At 47.9% G+C, this 17,646-nt stretch overlaps 2 protein-coding genes and 1 non-coding gene across 3 annotated transcripts in view; 2 read left to right on the plus strand and 1 right to left on the minus strand.

Moving 5' to 3' along the window:
• Window positions 1–1,330: 1,330 nt before the first annotated feature.
• Window positions 1,331–8,469, minus strand: LOC132082556 (argininosuccinate lyase). The gene is made up of 16 exons (XM_059486886.1): window positions 8,425–8,469; window positions 7,019–7,213; window positions 6,354–6,437; window positions 5,997–6,053; window positions 5,664–5,761; window positions 4,985–5,062; window positions 4,711–4,788; window positions 4,515–4,567; window positions 4,136–4,198; window positions 3,852–3,966; window positions 3,134–3,218; window positions 2,920–2,979; window positions 2,586–2,669; window positions 2,308–2,388; window positions 1,861–1,967; window positions 1,331–1,481 (listed from the first exon to the last, which is right to left on the minus strand). The coding sequence occupies exons 1-16, from the start codon at window positions 8,434–8,436 to the stop codon at window positions 1,331–1,333; spliced, it is 1,401 nt and encodes a 466-aa protein (XP_059342869.1). The 5' UTR covers window positions 8,437–8,469.
• Window positions 8,470–13,993: 5,524 nt separating this feature from the next.
• TRNAG-GCC (transfer RNA glycine (anticodon GCC)) lies at window positions 13,994–14,064 on the plus strand. The gene has a single exon. It is a non-coding gene; the product is annotated as a tRNA-Gly (tRNA).
• Window positions 14,065–14,136: 72 nt separating this feature from the next.
• Window positions 14,137–17,646, plus strand: part of CRCP (CGRP receptor component) — a 28,287-nt gene continuing 24,777 nt past the window's right edge. Inside the window, exons 1-2 of the mRNA XM_059486887.1 lie at window positions 14,137–14,275; window positions 17,214–17,250. Of these exons, the coding sequence (XP_059342870.1) occupies window positions 14,268–14,275; window positions 17,214–17,250 (45 nt within the window). The 5' untranslated portion in view covers window positions 14,137–14,267. The remainder of the gene's footprint in view (window positions 14,276–17,213; window positions 17,251–17,646) is intronic.

A 17,646-nucleotide genomic window follows, 5' to 3' on the forward strand; every position in this document is an offset into this window, starting at 1 on the left:
TTTCATGTTCATTCTTTATGGATGTCCCCACTCCAGCTTTGACGGGAGGTTGCTGAGGGTTTGGAAGGATGGTGAGCACGAGATTTACATCCAGAACTACCCAGCTGATAATCAGCCTGAGTGAATTCCTGGCTCAAGCACCTTCCTGTGGCCTGTAATGAGCAGGGGGTTGAAACCAAAACCCAAATCCCAATGAGTCAGAGGAGGGTGATGGTGAAAGTCTGAAGACACCATGGACTGCACTCTGTAATGTCTGTGGAGCTCCACAGGCCCCTCCAATCTGAAATATTTCACAATTTTAAGAAAAGGGTGCATGGGTGGGGAGTACCAGGAACTGTAAACTACTTAATTAGGTAAGAAACTGAAATGTGGTAGTCTGCTGCTTCCCCTTTCCTTTCATGAGAGACAATGCCAGACTGTTGCTGCTGGGAGCAAGAGAAAATCTGTCCAGCTGAGGATCTAAAGAGAAGGAACCAGAAGATACAAACAGAAAAAAATAAGGGGAGTGGCGTGGATCAAGAAAGTTTCTAGGAGGAAAAAGAACTGTGAGGGGGAAATCTCTGTTCTTCTGACTGCAGGTGTTGAGTGTTGGTTACCTGTGTCTTTCTTGTTCCTCTAGCCTGGCAGCTGAGAGTGCAAAAGTGATTTCCTGGTGACCAGTGTGGAGAGTGAGACATGGGCCAAGACAGGAACACAGCAGGAAGGGAGCAAACACAAGGGAGGTTTGTGGAAAGGTAATTGAAATGTGCTGTTTAAATGCCAAGTGAATGGATTTGTTTTAAGGCCAGAATAAGGAGAGATGAGAAGTTGGTAAAAGTGAATTTTGCTGTTGCTGATCCTTCTTCCATGTGTTAAAAGCACAAATGCTCCAAAGGTGCAAGCACTCTGTGTCTCCTGGGGTACTTTGGCTGCAGATTTAGCTGCTGACAGTTTGTCCTGCCTGTGCTGCAGCCCCTGCCCCAAACTTGGTGAGGCAACACCTTTGTTATTTCTGTTCCCTGTGTGTTCCAGACCTGCAGCTCTGAGTCAACAACGCTGTGCTGCCTCAGCATGGGGACAAGGGGCTGAGCAAAACTCCAGCTTTGCAAGGCTGGGGTGGGAAAGGAATTTTGCTGAGCAGAAAGGGACAATCCCCATCTGCCAGCCTCCCCTGCAGGAAGGGAGGAGAGACCACACCCTTCCAAACCCGGGCTGAGCCCAGCCCATCCTCACCCCGAAAAACCAAGACACAAGAGCAGGATTTCAGTGAACTACAGACACCCCAGTGTTTATTAACTCCAGACCAGTGGCACGGGCACTCTGCTGCAGGCACGGGATCTCTCCCCACACTCTAAGCCTGCTCCTTGAGCCTCTTGAGCAGCTCCCGCAGCTGCTCGATCTGGGCGGAGACGCTGCTCTTGGCGGTGCCGCCCGCGGCCGTGTACTGCTCCACGCTGCTCAGCACGCTGAACACCTGCGCCACGTCGCTGCCAAACAGGGGGCTGGGGGCACAGGGGGGGCTCTCAGGGGGCTGCTCCCCGCGCCCAGAGCCTGTGCAGAGGCTGAGGGAGTGAGCACGGAGCCTTTTCCCCAGGGGAAACGCTCCTGAGCTTCTGCTGGCTGATACCAGCTCACCGAGGAACTCCAGAGCCAAACCCCTCTGTGGGCTTCCTGCTCAGGGCAGAGGTGTCTCCCAGCCCCTCCCAAGAGCTCCTGCCCATGCCCATGCCCATGCCAGCCTGCTGGAGTTGTCCCCCTCCAGTGTTTCAGCCTGGGTTATTCAGGACAGGAGGATGCTGAGGTGCTGCCCAGCCCAGGCACTTTGGGGAAGGCAGATCAGGGGGGCTGAGCCCAGGGAAGTGAAATAACAGAGGGACAAACCTGATGCTCTTCAGGTCCTCCAGGCTGAGATTGTTGATGGTGAGGCCCTTGGTCTCGGCGAGGTGGACGGCCTTGCCAGCAGCAATGTGGGCTTGTCTGAAGGGCATCTGCAGGGGCAAGCAGAGGTGGCACTCAGTGCCCAGGCAGCTGGGCTGCTTTTCCATGAGGAAAATGGATGTGCTACTTTCTCAGCTGGCCTGTTTTCCCTTAGGGCAATGCACGCTGAATCTGGCAGTGCTGGTGTGGAAGAGGGGAGGATTTAGGAATAAGTTATGATCAAGTAATTTGGATGTAAATTACTGTGAAGTCCCCCAGGTAGCACTGCCTGAGATGCATGTGAAGGATGTGTTTTCAGCTCTCATGGTTGTTGACTGCTCATCCCAGATCCTCACTGAGCAGTTCTGCATCCACAGAACTCCCAGCTCCAGCTCTCCCTCTGGCACTTACTCCTTTGTGAACCAAGTAGAGAGCCAGGTCAGATGACAGGATCTCAGGGCTCAGTGCCTTCTCCATGTTCTCCTTGTTGATCTGCAGAAAGGAGGGGCAGAAGGAGATGTTATCTATCATCAGCTCATCCTGGGGCACATGAGCTCTGAGAGGGACCAAAATGAGCAGTGTGGGTGAGGCACTGAAGAATTTTCACTTTAGGACCAGTCTGGAGCCCTGTCCCCTGTGTTACTCACAGAATGTGCTCCATGTTCAATACTTGAAAGATGAAGCTTTACCTGGAGGGTAGAAATCACTCCAGTGGCAACCTGGAGCACAGCATTCAGGGTGTCTATGACATCAAAGACAGCCTCCTTGTCCTCCTGTGGTGGAACAGGGATGGAAATGGCTCTGAGCCAGCCTGGAGCAGCACAACAGGCTGAGCAGCCCAGGCAGCAGAGTAGGGATGTGATCCCAGAGGCTCCTGCCATGGCACTCAGGGGGTCACCTGCAGCATCCCCTCCCTCAGCCCCTTTTCACCAGCACTCAGAAATGGAGTGCTGGGACAGCTCAAGGGCAGGGGATCACTGTATGTGCTTAGAGAGATTCTGTGGAGAGGAGCAAGGGCTCTACCTGCAGGTCCTTGTTGTAGGTGCTCGGGAGTCCTTTGAGGACCATCAGAATTGCAGCCAACTGCAGAGGGAACAGGAGAGGCAGGGAGTGAGCACAGAGCAAAGCACAGCCCCAGAACCCACAGCTCTTTACAAAGAAAAGGCAAAGAAAAAGGAGATTGTCCAGCCCCAACAGGAGCAGTTTCCTCTCCCTCCTCCTCCTCTTTGGGGCTCACCCGTCCGAACACTCGCCCGGCTTTGCTGCGGATCAGCTCCAGACTGTCGGGGTTCTTCTTCTGAGGCATCAGGCTGCTGCCAGAGCTGCAGGGAAGGTGTGGGGAGTGCACTGGTGAGCAAAACCCTCAGGCTGAAATCCCTGTTCCTGCCCTCTGAAAGGAACCTCTAAAGCTCCTTTCCTAGTACTCCTGTTTAGGGTGTAGGAAATCAGTGAACTGAGGGTGCCGAGTTTCTCATGTTTCCCACAGCAAAGCCTTTGGGTTTGCACCTTGTCTGCAGCTCCCACACTGTCCCACCTCTCACAGAGAAAGGAGAAGGAGGCTCCCCCTCCAAGCCACTGCAAAGGTGGTGTCAGCAGGCCAGGCTAAGTGATCTCAGGGAGGGAGGGCTGTGGCTGTGGCTGTGGCACCCTGCAGACAAGGAGTCTGTTGGGATTGCAAACCCAGCCACTCAAGGAAGGGCTCTGGCAGCATTCCCAGCACAGGAGGAAGTTCTCTCTGCCAGCAGGTCCTGGACAGGAGTTGCTGGTGAATGTAAACTTGGTTAAGTTACCAGAATCAGAAGTAAGTGCCCATTGCTGAGAAATATTCACCCTGAGGCTGCCTTTGTGCCAGACTCTTGGTTCTGGGTCAGCCTCGTGCACAGACAGAGCCCAAGCACTGCCTCACCCAGCGTGGGCAGCTGAGGAGAATCCCTCACCAGAGACCAAAAACCTACCAGTAGGTATCAGAGAGGGTCAGGAAGCCAAACTCGCTGGTGCTGTAGATGATGAGATCCTCAGCCATCTTGCTGAGGTGGATCATCAGCAGGGTGGCAGCAGAGAGGAATTCCACTGCAGGGAAGGCAGGAGATCAGGAGGGGAAAAGGTGCTTGGACAAGCCAGAGAACTCTAATTGGGGCTTTACTTCCTAATGATGGATTTCAGTTCCTTATTAAGGAAGGGAACAGGAAAGGTGTCAGGAGCTGCTTCCCCCCGTGCTGGAAGCTGTGGCTGTGCTTACCCACAAAGTCCCTCTCGCTGACAGCATCCATGCTGTTCAGGCTGATGGAAGCAAAGTCCAGCTCTGCAAGGAAGGGGATGGACACAGGAGCTCACACTGGCTCTGACAGGAGCCTGAATGCACCAGGCTGCCCCAGAGGAGGTGACTGTGAGCCCTTGAGCAACACAAACATGTTTAGTGGGGTTTTGTTATGATCCCAGACAGGCAGAGTGCAGCAGGGGCTGCTCTTCCTCCCACCTCCCTGGCACTGCCTGTCTCGGCAGCAAAAATCCTGGCAAATGAAAGGCTCTGGCTCCAGGATGGGGCACTGTGGTGCCATTCCCTCCCTCCCAGCTGTGACAGGCACTCCCATGCCCCTCAGGCCCAGGATAACATTTACCGCTGCGCAGCAGCTCTCTGTCGATTTCCAGGGGGTTTCCAGCCAGAGCTCCACTGCAAGGGGAGAAAGAACCAGAAATCAAGCAATTCTCCTTTCATATCCATCCAAAGCTGAGCTCTGGGAAGCAGGGAAGGCACCCCTGAAGTCTTTGCAGAGCAAAGCAAGGCCAAATGATCACACAAACAGTAGATCTTACCTTCCCAAAGGCAAGACATTGATCCTCTTTTTTATCTCTCCCAGGCGCTCTGAATCACGGGTCAGAGCAACAGCATGGCTGGGGAAGGACAAGGGGGAGAGAGCACGTGAGGCAGGGAATGGCTCTGTCCTTTCCAGTCATTATCCTGCCATGCCTGGAGCCTGGGATCCCCCTCATGAGGAGCCTGGCCAGAGCCAGGGGATACAGGGAGCTCCTGTTCCAGCCTGCAGGGCTCCCTCTGGGTTGTCAGCAGCCAGAGGTGGGAGGGGCTCACCTGAGCAAGAACTGGCTCCATCGGATGGGCTGAGCTTTCTGCAGGTGGGTGTAGCCAGGCAGGATCACATCGATTTCTCTGGGAGGGGAAGGACAGAGAGGTGAGCAGCAGGGACAGGGACACACCAGGGCTCCTGGCAAGGTCACAAACAGCATCTTTAGCCTGTGTTTGCTGAAGCTCTTCCATCTTCCTTCAAACCAAGCACACTGTGTTTAGCTATTCCAGAATGGTTAATCCACCCTGGGCCTCCTGGAATGTTGCCTGTAGCAGCAACCCCTCTGGGCAAGGATTCCCCAGCCCACCCCAGGTCTGGAGTGTGAGGAGCAGAGCCAGACAGGAAGCTAACACAGCTGAGCTTTTTCTCCTACAGAAACCTTTTTCCCACTCCTTCAGACAGGTTTGGTGCCTTCCAGAATCTTGTGTGGACCTCCCACCTCAACTCCTTTGCCAGGCATGAAGGAAAGTTTCTCTGAGGGATGAGGAAAGTTTCTGTGAGGTGAACTCTAGAAAAAATGGGGCTGCTGTGTCCCCTGGGCTACCCCAACGTGCCTGGCTGTAACTCCCTGCACAGGACACCCTGCTGCTGCCCAGTGGGGTCAGACAAAGGACAAACCAAAGAGTCTCCTGCCCCCAAAAAAGCCAAAGTTATGGAAAACAGGGACTAAGGGAAATGACTCACATGGCAGCACGTTCCACCAGGGTCTTAATGAGCTGCAGGAGGTGTGTGGAGATGATGGAGAGGGAATTCTTCATTAACAGCTTCAGGTCAGTCACAACCTGTGGGGGATTGGCCACAGAGAATGTCACAAATGCAGTGACAGCAAGGCAAACCCCTCCTTGTCCTGTGTGATAGCAATGTGTGTCTTCTTCTCATCATTTGGTTGTATTTCTGTGTTCATGTTAGCATTTCTGGCTCTCCAGGAAGATTTCCAGAGGTCACTCTGGGCTGAGGACTCCTGAAGTGAGGTAGAGGAGGAATACCAAAGGAGAAACAAAAAGATTCTGTCCATACCTGATCATTCCTGCTTCTGCCAGTGTGCAGCTTCCCAGCTACGTCTCCAATCAGCTCCTGAGGACAAGAGCAGGGTTTCTGTCAGCATCTCTGTGCTCTGAACAGGACAATGCACAGGAGCACATCTCCCTGCCTGCAAGGGACTCAGCTCCAGGATCCTGTGAGGAACCCTGGGATGTGCTCTGGGGAAGGGCAGCTTTGGGTACTTGTACAGTGCCACAAAAGGGGGCTTGGAGACCTTGGCTGTGCCCCAGGGGTTCAGTGCCAGCAGCTCTAAAGGGATTTCCCAGAGGGACAGAGGGACAAGGCCTGAATGTCAGGCAGAGGATGAGGAAGAAGAGGCTGGAGGAGCCAAACCTTCAGCCTGCGCTCGTTGGCAGTGTGGATGTCCTCATCAGTCTGGATCACAGCAAACACTCCCTTGGACCATTCCTCAGAGATCTGCAAACAGCACAATCATCACAGTTACCCTGGGGCTGTGAGTGTCCCCAGCAAATCCCAGCTCCTGGCATTCCCAGAAGTCTCATGCAAACTCTGGTATTCAGGCTGCTCACTGCATCCTGATATTCCACACTGTTGGTGGGATTCACCTCTCTATCCATGATAACCCTGCAGTGTTATGGAGGATTTAAGCATTGCAAGGAAAAATTGAGCTTAAATATCAGTGATTTCTTTATCATCATCCACAAAGTTTTCCCTGTAGAATATTGCACAGACTCGCTGTTGTCCAGAGTGGGTGAGCAAAACCAATGGATATTTTATAAAATCACTTCTCTGCTGCCTCCTCTTCCCCCCTACACCTGCTATGCATTGCCTCCTGCCAAGCTGAGCAGCCAGACTCAAAATTCCACGTGCCAGCAGGAAAAGGATGTTCTTACTTCCCACTGAAATGATTCCTAGTGCCTGCTCAGTCTGAAGAGAACACAAGGACATTTAAAGGCACTCTTTAAAACAGCAAAATGCTGTCAGGTAAGGAAAAATTCATTCCAGCACACACAAGAGGTTGTGAAGGGAAGAAATACCTTTTCCAGGCCACTCAGGATCTTCTCCAGCTCAGTTTTGGACAGGATTCCAGCCTTCTCCAAGGCTTTGGCATAAGCCATGCTGCCCTGGATGTCCACCTCAGACAGTCTCTGATCAACAGTAATGGAAGCGCTGAGCATCTCCATGATGGGATCTGTGCTCCCCACAAACCTTCCTGCCATCATTTTGTCCCCCTGCAAGAAATGAAGGGAAGAGACACAGATTTATGGATAGACCCCCTAAAAATCTCTTCATGTCATCCTTATCAGAGTAAAACTGAGGAACATCTCAGGAATGGTTTTATTCAGTCTATACCAGCAAAACCCTGGACTTGAAGCATGTCACTGTCACTAGAATTTATCCCTTGAGGTTACAGGTATGGTTTGGGGATCTTCCAAGATATTTGAATTCTGCAGGATTCTCTGAAAATAAACATCAGGGCAAGACCAGCATGGAACTGTCTTTTAAGGCAGCTGCTGATCTCTGAACCTTTGATGGACTCTGACCAAAAAAAAAACAAAACCAAAAAACCCAATAAAAAGGTAAAGGAGTCAAGGATATAGTGAAAACTGTTCTCTGATCCTTGAAATACTAAAAAAATACTACTCTTTTAGGGAGACTGGAAGGAAATATTCAGCTGGCAAGGAGCTGTGGGCCAGCACAAGCCACACACCCTAAGCCACCCCTGTGACTGCAGAGTGTCTGAAGTCACCGTTTGAAGCAGCTCCAGAGCCACGACATTGTCATGTAAAATGAGGATAAAACCCGCAAAGGAGCAGGTTGCAGAAAGGGAGGCCTGGGTGCCTTTCGGTGTAACAAATGTTCGAATGAGATGCAAAGGGAAGAGAAAACCCCAAAGCAGCCCCGGAAGGGCTGGGCGGGTGCGCGGCGCCGGGCGGGCGGCGGAGCTACCATGGACAGCGGGCAGGGAGCGGCAGCAGCGGCTCCTGTCCCCAAGGATGGGCGCAGAAAAGGGCAGGAGGGAGCCTGGGGGGCAGGATGAGGGTTCGGAGTGCTGGAGCTCTGAGTTGGTCCGCAGGAGGGAAATGGGGGAAAAAAACAAAGTTTGGCAACTCCTCGCTGGACACGCCGTGATGGGCAGAGGGGACAGGGGGTGAATGGTGCTGTTGGAGGGAAGGGTTGGGGTGGGAAGAGGTGTCCAGGAACATCTTCACTGCCGGGATCAGAGCTGGGACTGTGGGCTATTGCAGCAAAGACCTTCGCTGTGCCCTTCTCCATTGAAAACCCGGGAAAACCACTCAGAGAATCATGAAGGTTGGAAAAGACCTCCAGGATCAGCGAGTCCAACACTGCCAGGACCACCCCTAACCCACAGGGACACCTTTCATGAACCCTCCCAGGGATGCTGATCCCACCCGTTTCAAACGGAGCAAATCCCCCTCACCTCGGCTGCCATTTCGGACGACGTTTTGCTCGTTTGTGCAGCGATCCTGGCACTTGGTGCAACCTGCGGGACAGCGCGGAGATGCTCAGCTGCCGCCGTGTGCGCTCCCGGTTCCCCGAGCATCACTCCCGGTTCTCCGGGCATCACTCCCGGGGCGCTCCCGGTTCCCCGGACACCTCTCCCTGTGCGCTCACTGTTCCCCGGGCATCACTCCCGGTGTGCTCCCGGTTCCCTGAGCATCACTCCCTGCTCTGTTCCCGGTGCGCTCCCAATTCCCCGGGCATCGCTCCCTGCCCCGCTCCCGGTTCCCCGGACACTGCTCCCGGTGTGCTCCCGGTTCTCCGGGCACCGCTCCAGGTGCGCTCCCGGTTCCCCGAGCGCCACTCCCAGTGCGCTCCCGGTTCTCTGAGCATCACTCCCGGTATGCTCCCGGTTCTCCGGGCGTCGGTCCCTGCCCCGCTCCCGGTGCGCTCCCGGTTCCCCGGGCACCGCTCACCTGCTCCGCACGCAGCCCCGGCCGCTCTGTGGCTCGCTGCTCCCCGGCCCCGCTGTCCCGCTTTTACAGCCCTCGGCTCGGGGCTGGCGGCTCGGCCCGCCCCGCCTGGGCGGGGTGTGCCCGGGGCCGGCCCCGCTCGGGTCCCCCCCGTGTCCCCCGTGTCCCTTCCCACCCCTGCGCTGCTCGGGCTCAGGGGGTGCTTTGGACAGCGAGGCTTGGGAGGGATGCTCGAGTGGTGCTTCTCACCCGGTGTAGCTGCTGAGATGTGAACAGGTCAGGAACATCCTTGGAATGATTTTGTGGCAGTATCCATCTCTCTGTCACACTCCTCTAACGAGCAGTCTTTATTATAAACAGAACTGATCCAGTGCTCTGTGCCCATGGACACCCAGCAAACACAAAAAACAGATGGAGCCTCTTGTTTCCCATCTCTGCATGAAAGAAAGTGTTCACCCCACCTGGAAAGATGCTGCAGCCCCAGATCTGGGGCTCCCCTGCTGTCCCCAGGTTGTGGGGTCACCTGAGAGCCTCGGGCAGTGGCTGTGGGGCTCGGAGTTGTACTTGTGGCAATAACCTCTATATTAAACCCATCACACCCTGAATGTCATGGAATGAAGTGACTGATGGAAAGCACAAGGGACCTTTTGGAGCAGCAAAGCTGGAGCTCAGCACGAATATCTCATTAACTCAGAGCATTTTCTGCAGCCCCTCCACAGAAAGCTGAGTATTTGCTGCTGTCTCCAAGTGAGCTCCTGCAGTGCAATATTTTTCCATGCACATTGTCCAAACCTCTCACAGAGCTCAGGAAAGATATTCCAGCTTTCTCATCCACGTTTTTGTTGGATTTTCCTCCCTTAAACTGACCCTCTTCTTTTTCTACTGTTCTCTTGGTTCTACAACTTATCCCCTTTTCCTCCACTGGAAACCTGAAACAGTTCCCAATTCTTTTGCAATTCTGTTTCCTCTTGTGAAATCCATCATTTTTACCACCTTTCTTGCCTTCTCCACCTTTTCAAATTGTCCTTGTCCCCACTCTGGGCTTTGTCAGGAGATTGCCAATGTGTTGTGAAAACATTAAGCACTGTGTTTATAACTAGAGTGAGTGGGTGTAAATAAGATTTTGCTAGCCTGTGTCTGATATTACATGTGACAGGGGATATTCCATCCACATGGGATCTGTCAGCAATGCCTCTGTGGATTTAACAAACTTCCCAGGGATTAGCTGGCTTGGAGTGCTCTGCTCAGCTCCTGCCCCAGTGTGTGTCCAGGAAATTACGAATTCTCTCTTTATTTTTAGCTCAATCAGGCAATAACTATGTTTTCTCTATAATAATCAATGTAGGATGTAGATTAATATTTTTATCATGAGAGTGGAAGTAAAACAAAATACAAGGAGAATTCCTCAAACTAAAAATGAACATTGAAGAAATAGGATTTCTTAAGGATGCTTGGAGCTGGAGAGTTGAACTTTTTTGAGGGGAAAACAGTAAAATAGCAATGCAAAATATACTTTCTAATGCAAACTGAAGTGCATTCTCATTACTGTCTTCTCCATTTGTTCTGGTTTGGAAACAGAACAAATCCATAATTTCATCCATCCAAATTTCCCATCATTGTGTGATTTATTTGAACCAGAAAGATTAACTTCAAAATCCTCATCCCACAGTTAATACTGAGGAAGTTGTGAAGGAAAAGTGTCACACTTGTTTCCCATTCTAGCACAGGGAATGACAAATGATTCCCACATCAATATTCCCAATATTTTCCCTTTTTGAGGTGAAAATAAGTACTGGAGAGTAAATTGCCAATTCTGCAGCACAGAGAAGTTAAATACACTTGAATATTCTCAAATATCTGAACTTTATTTGTACTTCTGTAATCAGTCTTTCTCTACTATTTTTTGCTAGAATAGTGCAATGCAGAGGGAGTGCAGCTCCAAAGAAGCTTTGGTGGCTCTGGAACTCCAATTTTCACAACAGAAATGTGAAGAAAAAGTTCAGATATTCTCAAATATCTGAACTTTATTTCTACTTCTTTAATCAATCAGTCTCTCTCTACTATTTTCCTTTTTTGCTGGAAGAGTGCAATGCAGAGGGTGTGCAGCTCCAGAGGAGCTTTGGTGGTTCCAGAACTCCAATTTTCACAACAGGACTGTGAAGGAAAAGTTCAGATATTCTCAAACATCTGAACTTTTATCTCAAATATTATCTCAAATATCTCAAATATTGTACTTCTGTAATCAATCAGTGTCTCTCTACTGTTTCACTTTTTTGCTGGAAGAGTGCAATGCAGAGGGAGTGCAGCTCCAAAGGAGCTGTGGTGGCTCTGGAACTCCAATTTTCACCACAGGACTGTGAAGGAAAAGGATGGCAGAAACAGCTACAGTGCACCTTCATTTAAAAACATCCTTTTTTTAGCTGTCTTTTTGCTTTGGAGAAAGAAAACAGCTCCATGAGCTGAACGTGCACCGTCAGCTCGGCTGACACGGAGCCCTGCTGACATATTTTTATACAAAAAACCCCAACTTTGTTTTTAACTAATTTTTAAATGTAAAAGACCAAAAAAAAAAAAAAAAAAGGGGGGGGGGGAAGAAAAAAAGCCACCATAGGGTGCTGAGGGAAATGCTGAACACAGTAAACATCTTTCATGACAAAGAACACAAATACCCTGCAGATCTGCTGTCAATAGCAAGTGCTGGGCCCCCTGCTTTCAATAGTTAATAGAGGCCCCTCTCTCCCCAAGCAACAATCACAGTGTTAAAATGTTGACATGCTAAGCACATTTGGAAAAACCCATGTCTGCATTCCCTATGGATGGTGTAGCATCACTGTCTACCACCTAAAGAGCAGCAGTTCCAGCCAAAGTGACCTTCTCACCTCGTGGCTTCTCTCTTGATATTCCCTTTCATGGGGCGCAGTGCAGATGGAGCTGAGCCATATTTGGGTTCCTGTCTGCACTGGGAAATGTTTAGGAAATTTTTATTTGGGGGGAAAAAGCTGTTGGGAAAAAAGAGATGTTCGTGTTGTCGTCCTTCATCCCCAGCTGAGTCTTCGTTGTGGGTTGAAAAATGTCAGGAATGTGAAATTTTGAGAAAAAGGTGGAAAAAATGTGTCAGGGAATTGAAGTTTTAGGGAAGGGGTGGAAAAAATGTGTCAGGGAATTGAAATTTTAGGGAAGGGGTGGAAAAAATGTGTCAGGGAATTGAAATTTTAGGGAAGGGGTGGAAAGTACATGTCAGGAAAGTGAAATTTTACGAAAAGAATAGAAGGAACGTGTCAGGAGAGGGAAATTTTGGGGAAATGGTGGAAAAACGTGTCAGGAAAGTGAAATTTTAGGAAATGGTGGGAAAACAATGTCAGAAAAGTGAAATTTTGGGGAAGGGGTGGAAAAAATGTGTCAAGAAAGTGAAATTTTGGGGAAATGGTGGAAAAATGCATCAAGAAAGTGAAATTTTGGGGAAGGGGTGGAAAAATTGTGTCAGAAAAGTGAAATTTTTGGGTAAGGATAGATAATATGTGTCAGGAAGGTAAAATTTTGCAGAGAGGATGGGAAAAACGTGTCAGAAAAGTGAAATTTTTGGGAAAGGATAGAAAGAATGTGTCAGGAAAGTGGAATTTTGTGGAAAAGATGGGGAAAATGTGTCAGGAAAGCAAAATTTTGGGGAAATGGTGGAAAAAACGTGTCAGGAAAGTGAAATTTTGGGGAAAGGATAGAAAAAATGTGTCAGGAAAGTGAAACTTTTGGCGAAATGGTGGAAATAAATATAATAGTTTGTTGCTAGGGGAGAGATATAAAGAGATACAAAGGATTAGGATTATTGTGCTGAAGGTTCTGAACCCTTGGCTGAAGGAAGTGGTGAGAGGCAGACAAGGATTAGCAGATTTCTGGAGTGAAACCCTGAAATTTGATTGTCTGGAAATGCAGTATTTTCACATGAAACCTGCCATCCTTTCCCTTCTTTCAGGCAGCTGCATGAGGAGGGTTTGGGACATGGCAGAGCACTCACAGAGCTTTTGCTGTGGCACTTTTGGCCAATTTACAAGGCCAGTTAATCCTGACATGAAAAAGGGCAGCATCCATCACATCCTATGCTCTGAGTCACACCAGCAGCTCTCTCCTGGCTCTTTTTTATTCCACAATAAATTATTCTGATATATAAATAAATTTCTATCTGTCTGTGATGGATGCACATGCCCCACCAAAACTTTTTTTTAGGGGTTTTCAAATTAAAAGGGTTGAAAAGCCTTTGCAGTTGGCTTTTAAATTTTGCCCAACACTTCTATATCTGGTGATGGAAGTTTCTGGAAAACTGGGAGCTGCTCCTTGCCTGCAGTCCTGGTACTGGAGACTGTTCCTAAAGCAGTTTGCTCGTGTTACTCTGAATTAGCTTAGGATTTGCAACACCCCAAGGAGAAGAAAAGGCTTAATTTTGTCTGGTTTAGTTATGGAGAAAACAGTGGCTGCTGGGTTTTGTGCTGGAATTGCAAGGCAAAGATTGTGGGCACAAGTCTGATCCATTCAGTTTGCCAAATCCCTAAAAGATCTTAAATCCCAGCTGCAAGCAAGCAAATCCATCTGTGTGACACTCCTTAGGGAGTTAGAGGTGCTGTGTCTGCATATGAAATTTCCCCTGAGAGATAATGTCAAAATTAAGGAATTAATATTTCCCTGGCCAGGTAATTTTCCTTGCTGTTTCCATTACCATTTTTAGCTGTTTGCACCCATTGAAGTTTCACTGGTTTTACTGAGGATGTAAAGAGCAGTTGGAAAATTTAATAGCACATGGTTTAGATGGGAAAGAGTCACGGTGACAGCTGGGGGAGACACGGTGCTGATGAATTTGATGTATGGGTGCTTTAAAAGGCAACAGGAGTATTACACAACTACCTCAGCCCTGCAGCACTCCGCACGTGGTTAAAGATTTGATTTGAACGTACTTTCGCGATGCTGTTTTGCCTTTGTCACAGTTAACAGCGGCTAATTGCCAACCTGGGTGATTTCGGTGAAAAATTAAACAATTTTCCGTATGGTATACGAACAAAACCTGCGATAAAAGCAACTGCGCTATCACTGGCATTGGTGGTTCAGTGGTAGAATTCTCGCCTGCCACGCGGGAGGCCCGGGTTCGATTCCCGGCCAATGCAGTTAGTCCTTTTCCGCGTCACTCTTTTTTTTTTTTTTTCAAGTTCCTTCTTTCTCCTTCCTTTTCCGCTTCCGTCGCGGCTGCCAAATCCTCCTTCAACTCCACCGGGTCTCGGCTCGCTGCTCCCCCGCCGTGCCCCGCCGGGCTGCGGCTGCCCGGGGATAGCGGGAGGATCCTCGGGGAGGCCGCGCCGGGGAGGACAAGATGGAGGTGTAAGGAAGGGCCTGAGGGGGGAGCACAGGGCACGGCCGGGCCTCGGAGCCGCCCTGCCGTGACCACAGCGGGGCTGCGGGGCATCTCAGCGGGGTTTGTGTGAGGAAAATCTCTATGGGGTGTGTGGGTGCTTCTCTGTGGGCGTGGGGTGTGTGTGGGTACATGTGTATGTGGTGTGTGGGGGGGTACATCCATGTCGGTCTGTGCGTGAGGGGTGTGAGAGTGCAATGAATCCGTGAGGTTACAATAAATCCGTGAGGGTACAATAAATCCATGAGGGGTTTATTGCACCCAGCAGTGAGTTCTGGTCAATGTCAGAAGGGTTTGTTTTATTAAAACTCCTGTCAGATAGGGTGTTGGGGTGAAAGGCAGCGTGGCTCTGCCTGAATCTCGCTCTTGTCCCCTCCTGTCCCTTCCTGTCCCCTCTGCCCTGTGAGAGGCAAAATGGGAATTTTTCATTATTCCTGTGAGCTTTGTGTGGGAGCTGGAAATGCTGGAGAAGGAAAAAACCTGAGGAGTTTGTGCCAGCATTGCAAACACAGTAAGAGAGGCAGAATTTTGGCTGGTGGCTCTTTCAGGCCTTCTTACCGTGTGTTTTGGGCACAAAACAATAAGATTTGACCTGTTTTGAAGCTTAAAATCTCACGAGTTCTGTGGAGCTGGTTAAATTTCTAGTTTTCATTTAATTTTAATTTCTCTAGTGCGTGGGGACGCTCATAGGATGTATCCCTCAAAGTCACTGAGCTCCTACAGCCCTGTAATCCAGAGATGCTTCATTATTATTGAATCTTCTCTACTATAAGCATGAAAATCAGAAGTTGGTAAAAAATATGAAACATTTGCTGAAGTACAAGTTTGTATGACAGTCTTAATATGAATAGCAGCCTGCAGAGAAAATGAGCTGTTCTGGCTGTTATACACTGAGAAAAATGCTTTTGATAGCATTAATAAAAAAATCTGTGATGCTTCTTACACATCCACTGAGTTTGTATTAATCTTCTTTTGCCTCCTGCCTGATTTGGAAGGGAAACTTTGCAACTCTCAAAGTTCTTACTGTGGATTTTTCTTACCAGAATTATTCTGTATTTCTCACCAGAATTATCTGTTATTAGAGAAAAGAACTCTCAGAAAACTGTGTGGTTTAAATATACAACACGTGTGAAGCAGCAGACTTAAAAATATGAAGTGTCAGTGATATTTGTAAATGTGTGATGCCCTGTACTAAGATATTTTTATATATGCAGCCCTACTCAAGAGTATTTTGGTTTAGACTAAAATTTGGGCAAATATTAGCAATTTAAAGACCCTACAAAGTGTTTATGTTTTTGGGGTTACTATGAAAATTTTTAACTTTCTGCTTAAGTCTTAATCACATAAAAATTAAGCGAAGTGTTGAGCTGACTGCTTAAAAATACACATTAGACTCCATTATTCAGAATTCCTTGTTTCCTGACTGTAAAATTGGTAGCTGTGAGTTAGGACTGAAGGAAATTTTATTTCTATTGCAAAAATTGATCAGTTTATAATTCTGATATTTCAGAGCTGTTGAAGATTTGAGACTGACTCGTTGGCAGAAGCGCAAAAAAATTTTTTTTTTCTGAATGGACAAAGCTGATTGGAGCGAAAAAAGAAAGAAGGAAAGGAATTATCTTAAATAATTTCATTCTCAACCCTTGATTCCGCAGCCTCATTTGCATGGCCGCGTGTGGGTTTCACCCCCTTTCAGCCGAAGAATTCCATACGTAATTGTCCCTATAGAATGTCTTTGATCCGCGGGGATTTCTGTAGGGCCCTGCTGAATGCAAACATTCTGAAGACTCGCATTTCCCTCCCAACAAAAGCTACATATGGTTTGGGAAACATGAATGAAAAACTAATGCGTGCCTGAGCTCACTTGCTGAAGTTTCACTCGGGTCAGCGAAATGGAAGTTGAAGTTCATCTCAGCGTATTTTGGAAGGTCCTTTTCATTTAAAAACAATGCTAGAACCTGTGGAAGTTTGTGGATGCATTTACCATTTGAAAGTGATGAACGTGACAGTTCTATTCAGGCCGTTCTCGGTGCTTAACATCACATTGTACCTTTTTTTTGTTGTTTTTTTTTTTTTAATTTGCTTTTTCCTAAGCTGCTGCACAGACCTGAGAAAAGCTTTTTTTTTCCTTTTGTATGGAAACTTTCTGTTGTTGTGGCTGCTGACTGCTCAGCAGAATGTGTTGGTCAGGAAATAGAGGATGTTCTGGGGCAGGTTTTCTCCCTTTTTATACTTTAAATGTATAAATTTACAATATCTGGGAGGAATAAAGGCATCATGTGCTTGGCTCTGCCAGCCTTGGATAAGGATTCTTGCTTAATGGGGACTGAGGAAGTGGAAAATGGGAAACTCACCCTTAATATAGGAACAGGCACATAAAGATGGGAAGAATAAATAAAGAGGAAATGCAATAATTTTTTTTTTCATTCAGTACAACACATAAAAATTAAACCCTGTTTATGTCTATACACACACACGTGTCCATGGTACTAAAATACTCTGGTTGCTCCTGACTGATAAAGACAATAGTGCTTGTAATCTGAATTCTTTTTTCCATCAATTTTTATTTTAATAAAATCAGGCATTTTTTCTAAGGAAGAAGCAAAGCAATTTGGTTTGAGTGTGTGAAATTGGCTGAGAGTAAAATAGGGTGACTGAGTGAAAGGAGTGTGTTGTACAAGTGTGTTATAATTTATGGGGCAAACTGTGCAAAATATCCTCAATATTTATTCACAATTTTACTGACAGCATGGAAAATATTTCCCAGAGATGGCAATTGTAGAATCACCAAAATAAGATGTCTTGGGGCTTTTTTCTTTAACTTCTTTTAGTGTCTGTGAGTGGGCAAAGAAAAGCTTCAAAATGGAACTGTTTTTAATAATTAACTATTTTCATTTTTCCCTTTAGAAAAGATGCAAATGCTGCATTGCTGAGTAACTTTGAGGTAAGTTTGTCTTCATTCTGCTTTTAAAGCAGCAATTCCAAGCTGTCATCAGTCCCTTGTATAATCTTTGGAAGCTGAAACTGGCAGTGGCAATCAGCAAAACCTGCAGGGGATTTCCTCTTCCTTGCATTTGGTTTGGTTTCAAGAAAAAAAAAAAAAAAAAACAAGAAAAAAAATCTTCTTTTTAAAGAAGATTTGGAAGAGGTTTTGCTAGTAATGGGTACTGTAGTATTGTTTGCTTGGTCTTGAGATTATTCTGAAAAACATAATGGGAGAGTATTTTCCTCTCTCATTTTAAGGGGAGTAGAAAGAAATGTTTAATTTACCTGGTTTAATTTAAGCCAGGTAATGGAAATATTTTCCTTTGCTGATTAATTTAATTTTTGGAGCAGTTTT

Source organism: Ammospiza nelsoni, chromosome 21 (genome assembly GCF_027579445.1).
Source record: "Ammospiza nelsoni isolate bAmmNel1 chromosome 21, bAmmNel1.pri, whole genome shotgun sequence".
Lineage (NCBI taxonomy): Eukaryota > Metazoa > Chordata > Aves > Passeriformes > Passerellidae > Ammospiza > Ammospiza nelsoni.

Coding starts and splice junctions, on each gene's coding strand:
- LOC132082556 (XM_059486886.1), bottom strand. Junction 4,789..4,984: donor TGGAGCCAGTTCTTGCTCAG/GTGAGCCCCTCC, acceptor GTCCTTCCCCAG/CCATGCTGTTGCTCTGACCC. Junction 2,389..2,585: donor GAGTGATTTCTACCCTCCAG/GTAAAGCTTCAT, acceptor TCCTTTCTGCAG/ATCAACAAGGAGAACATGGA.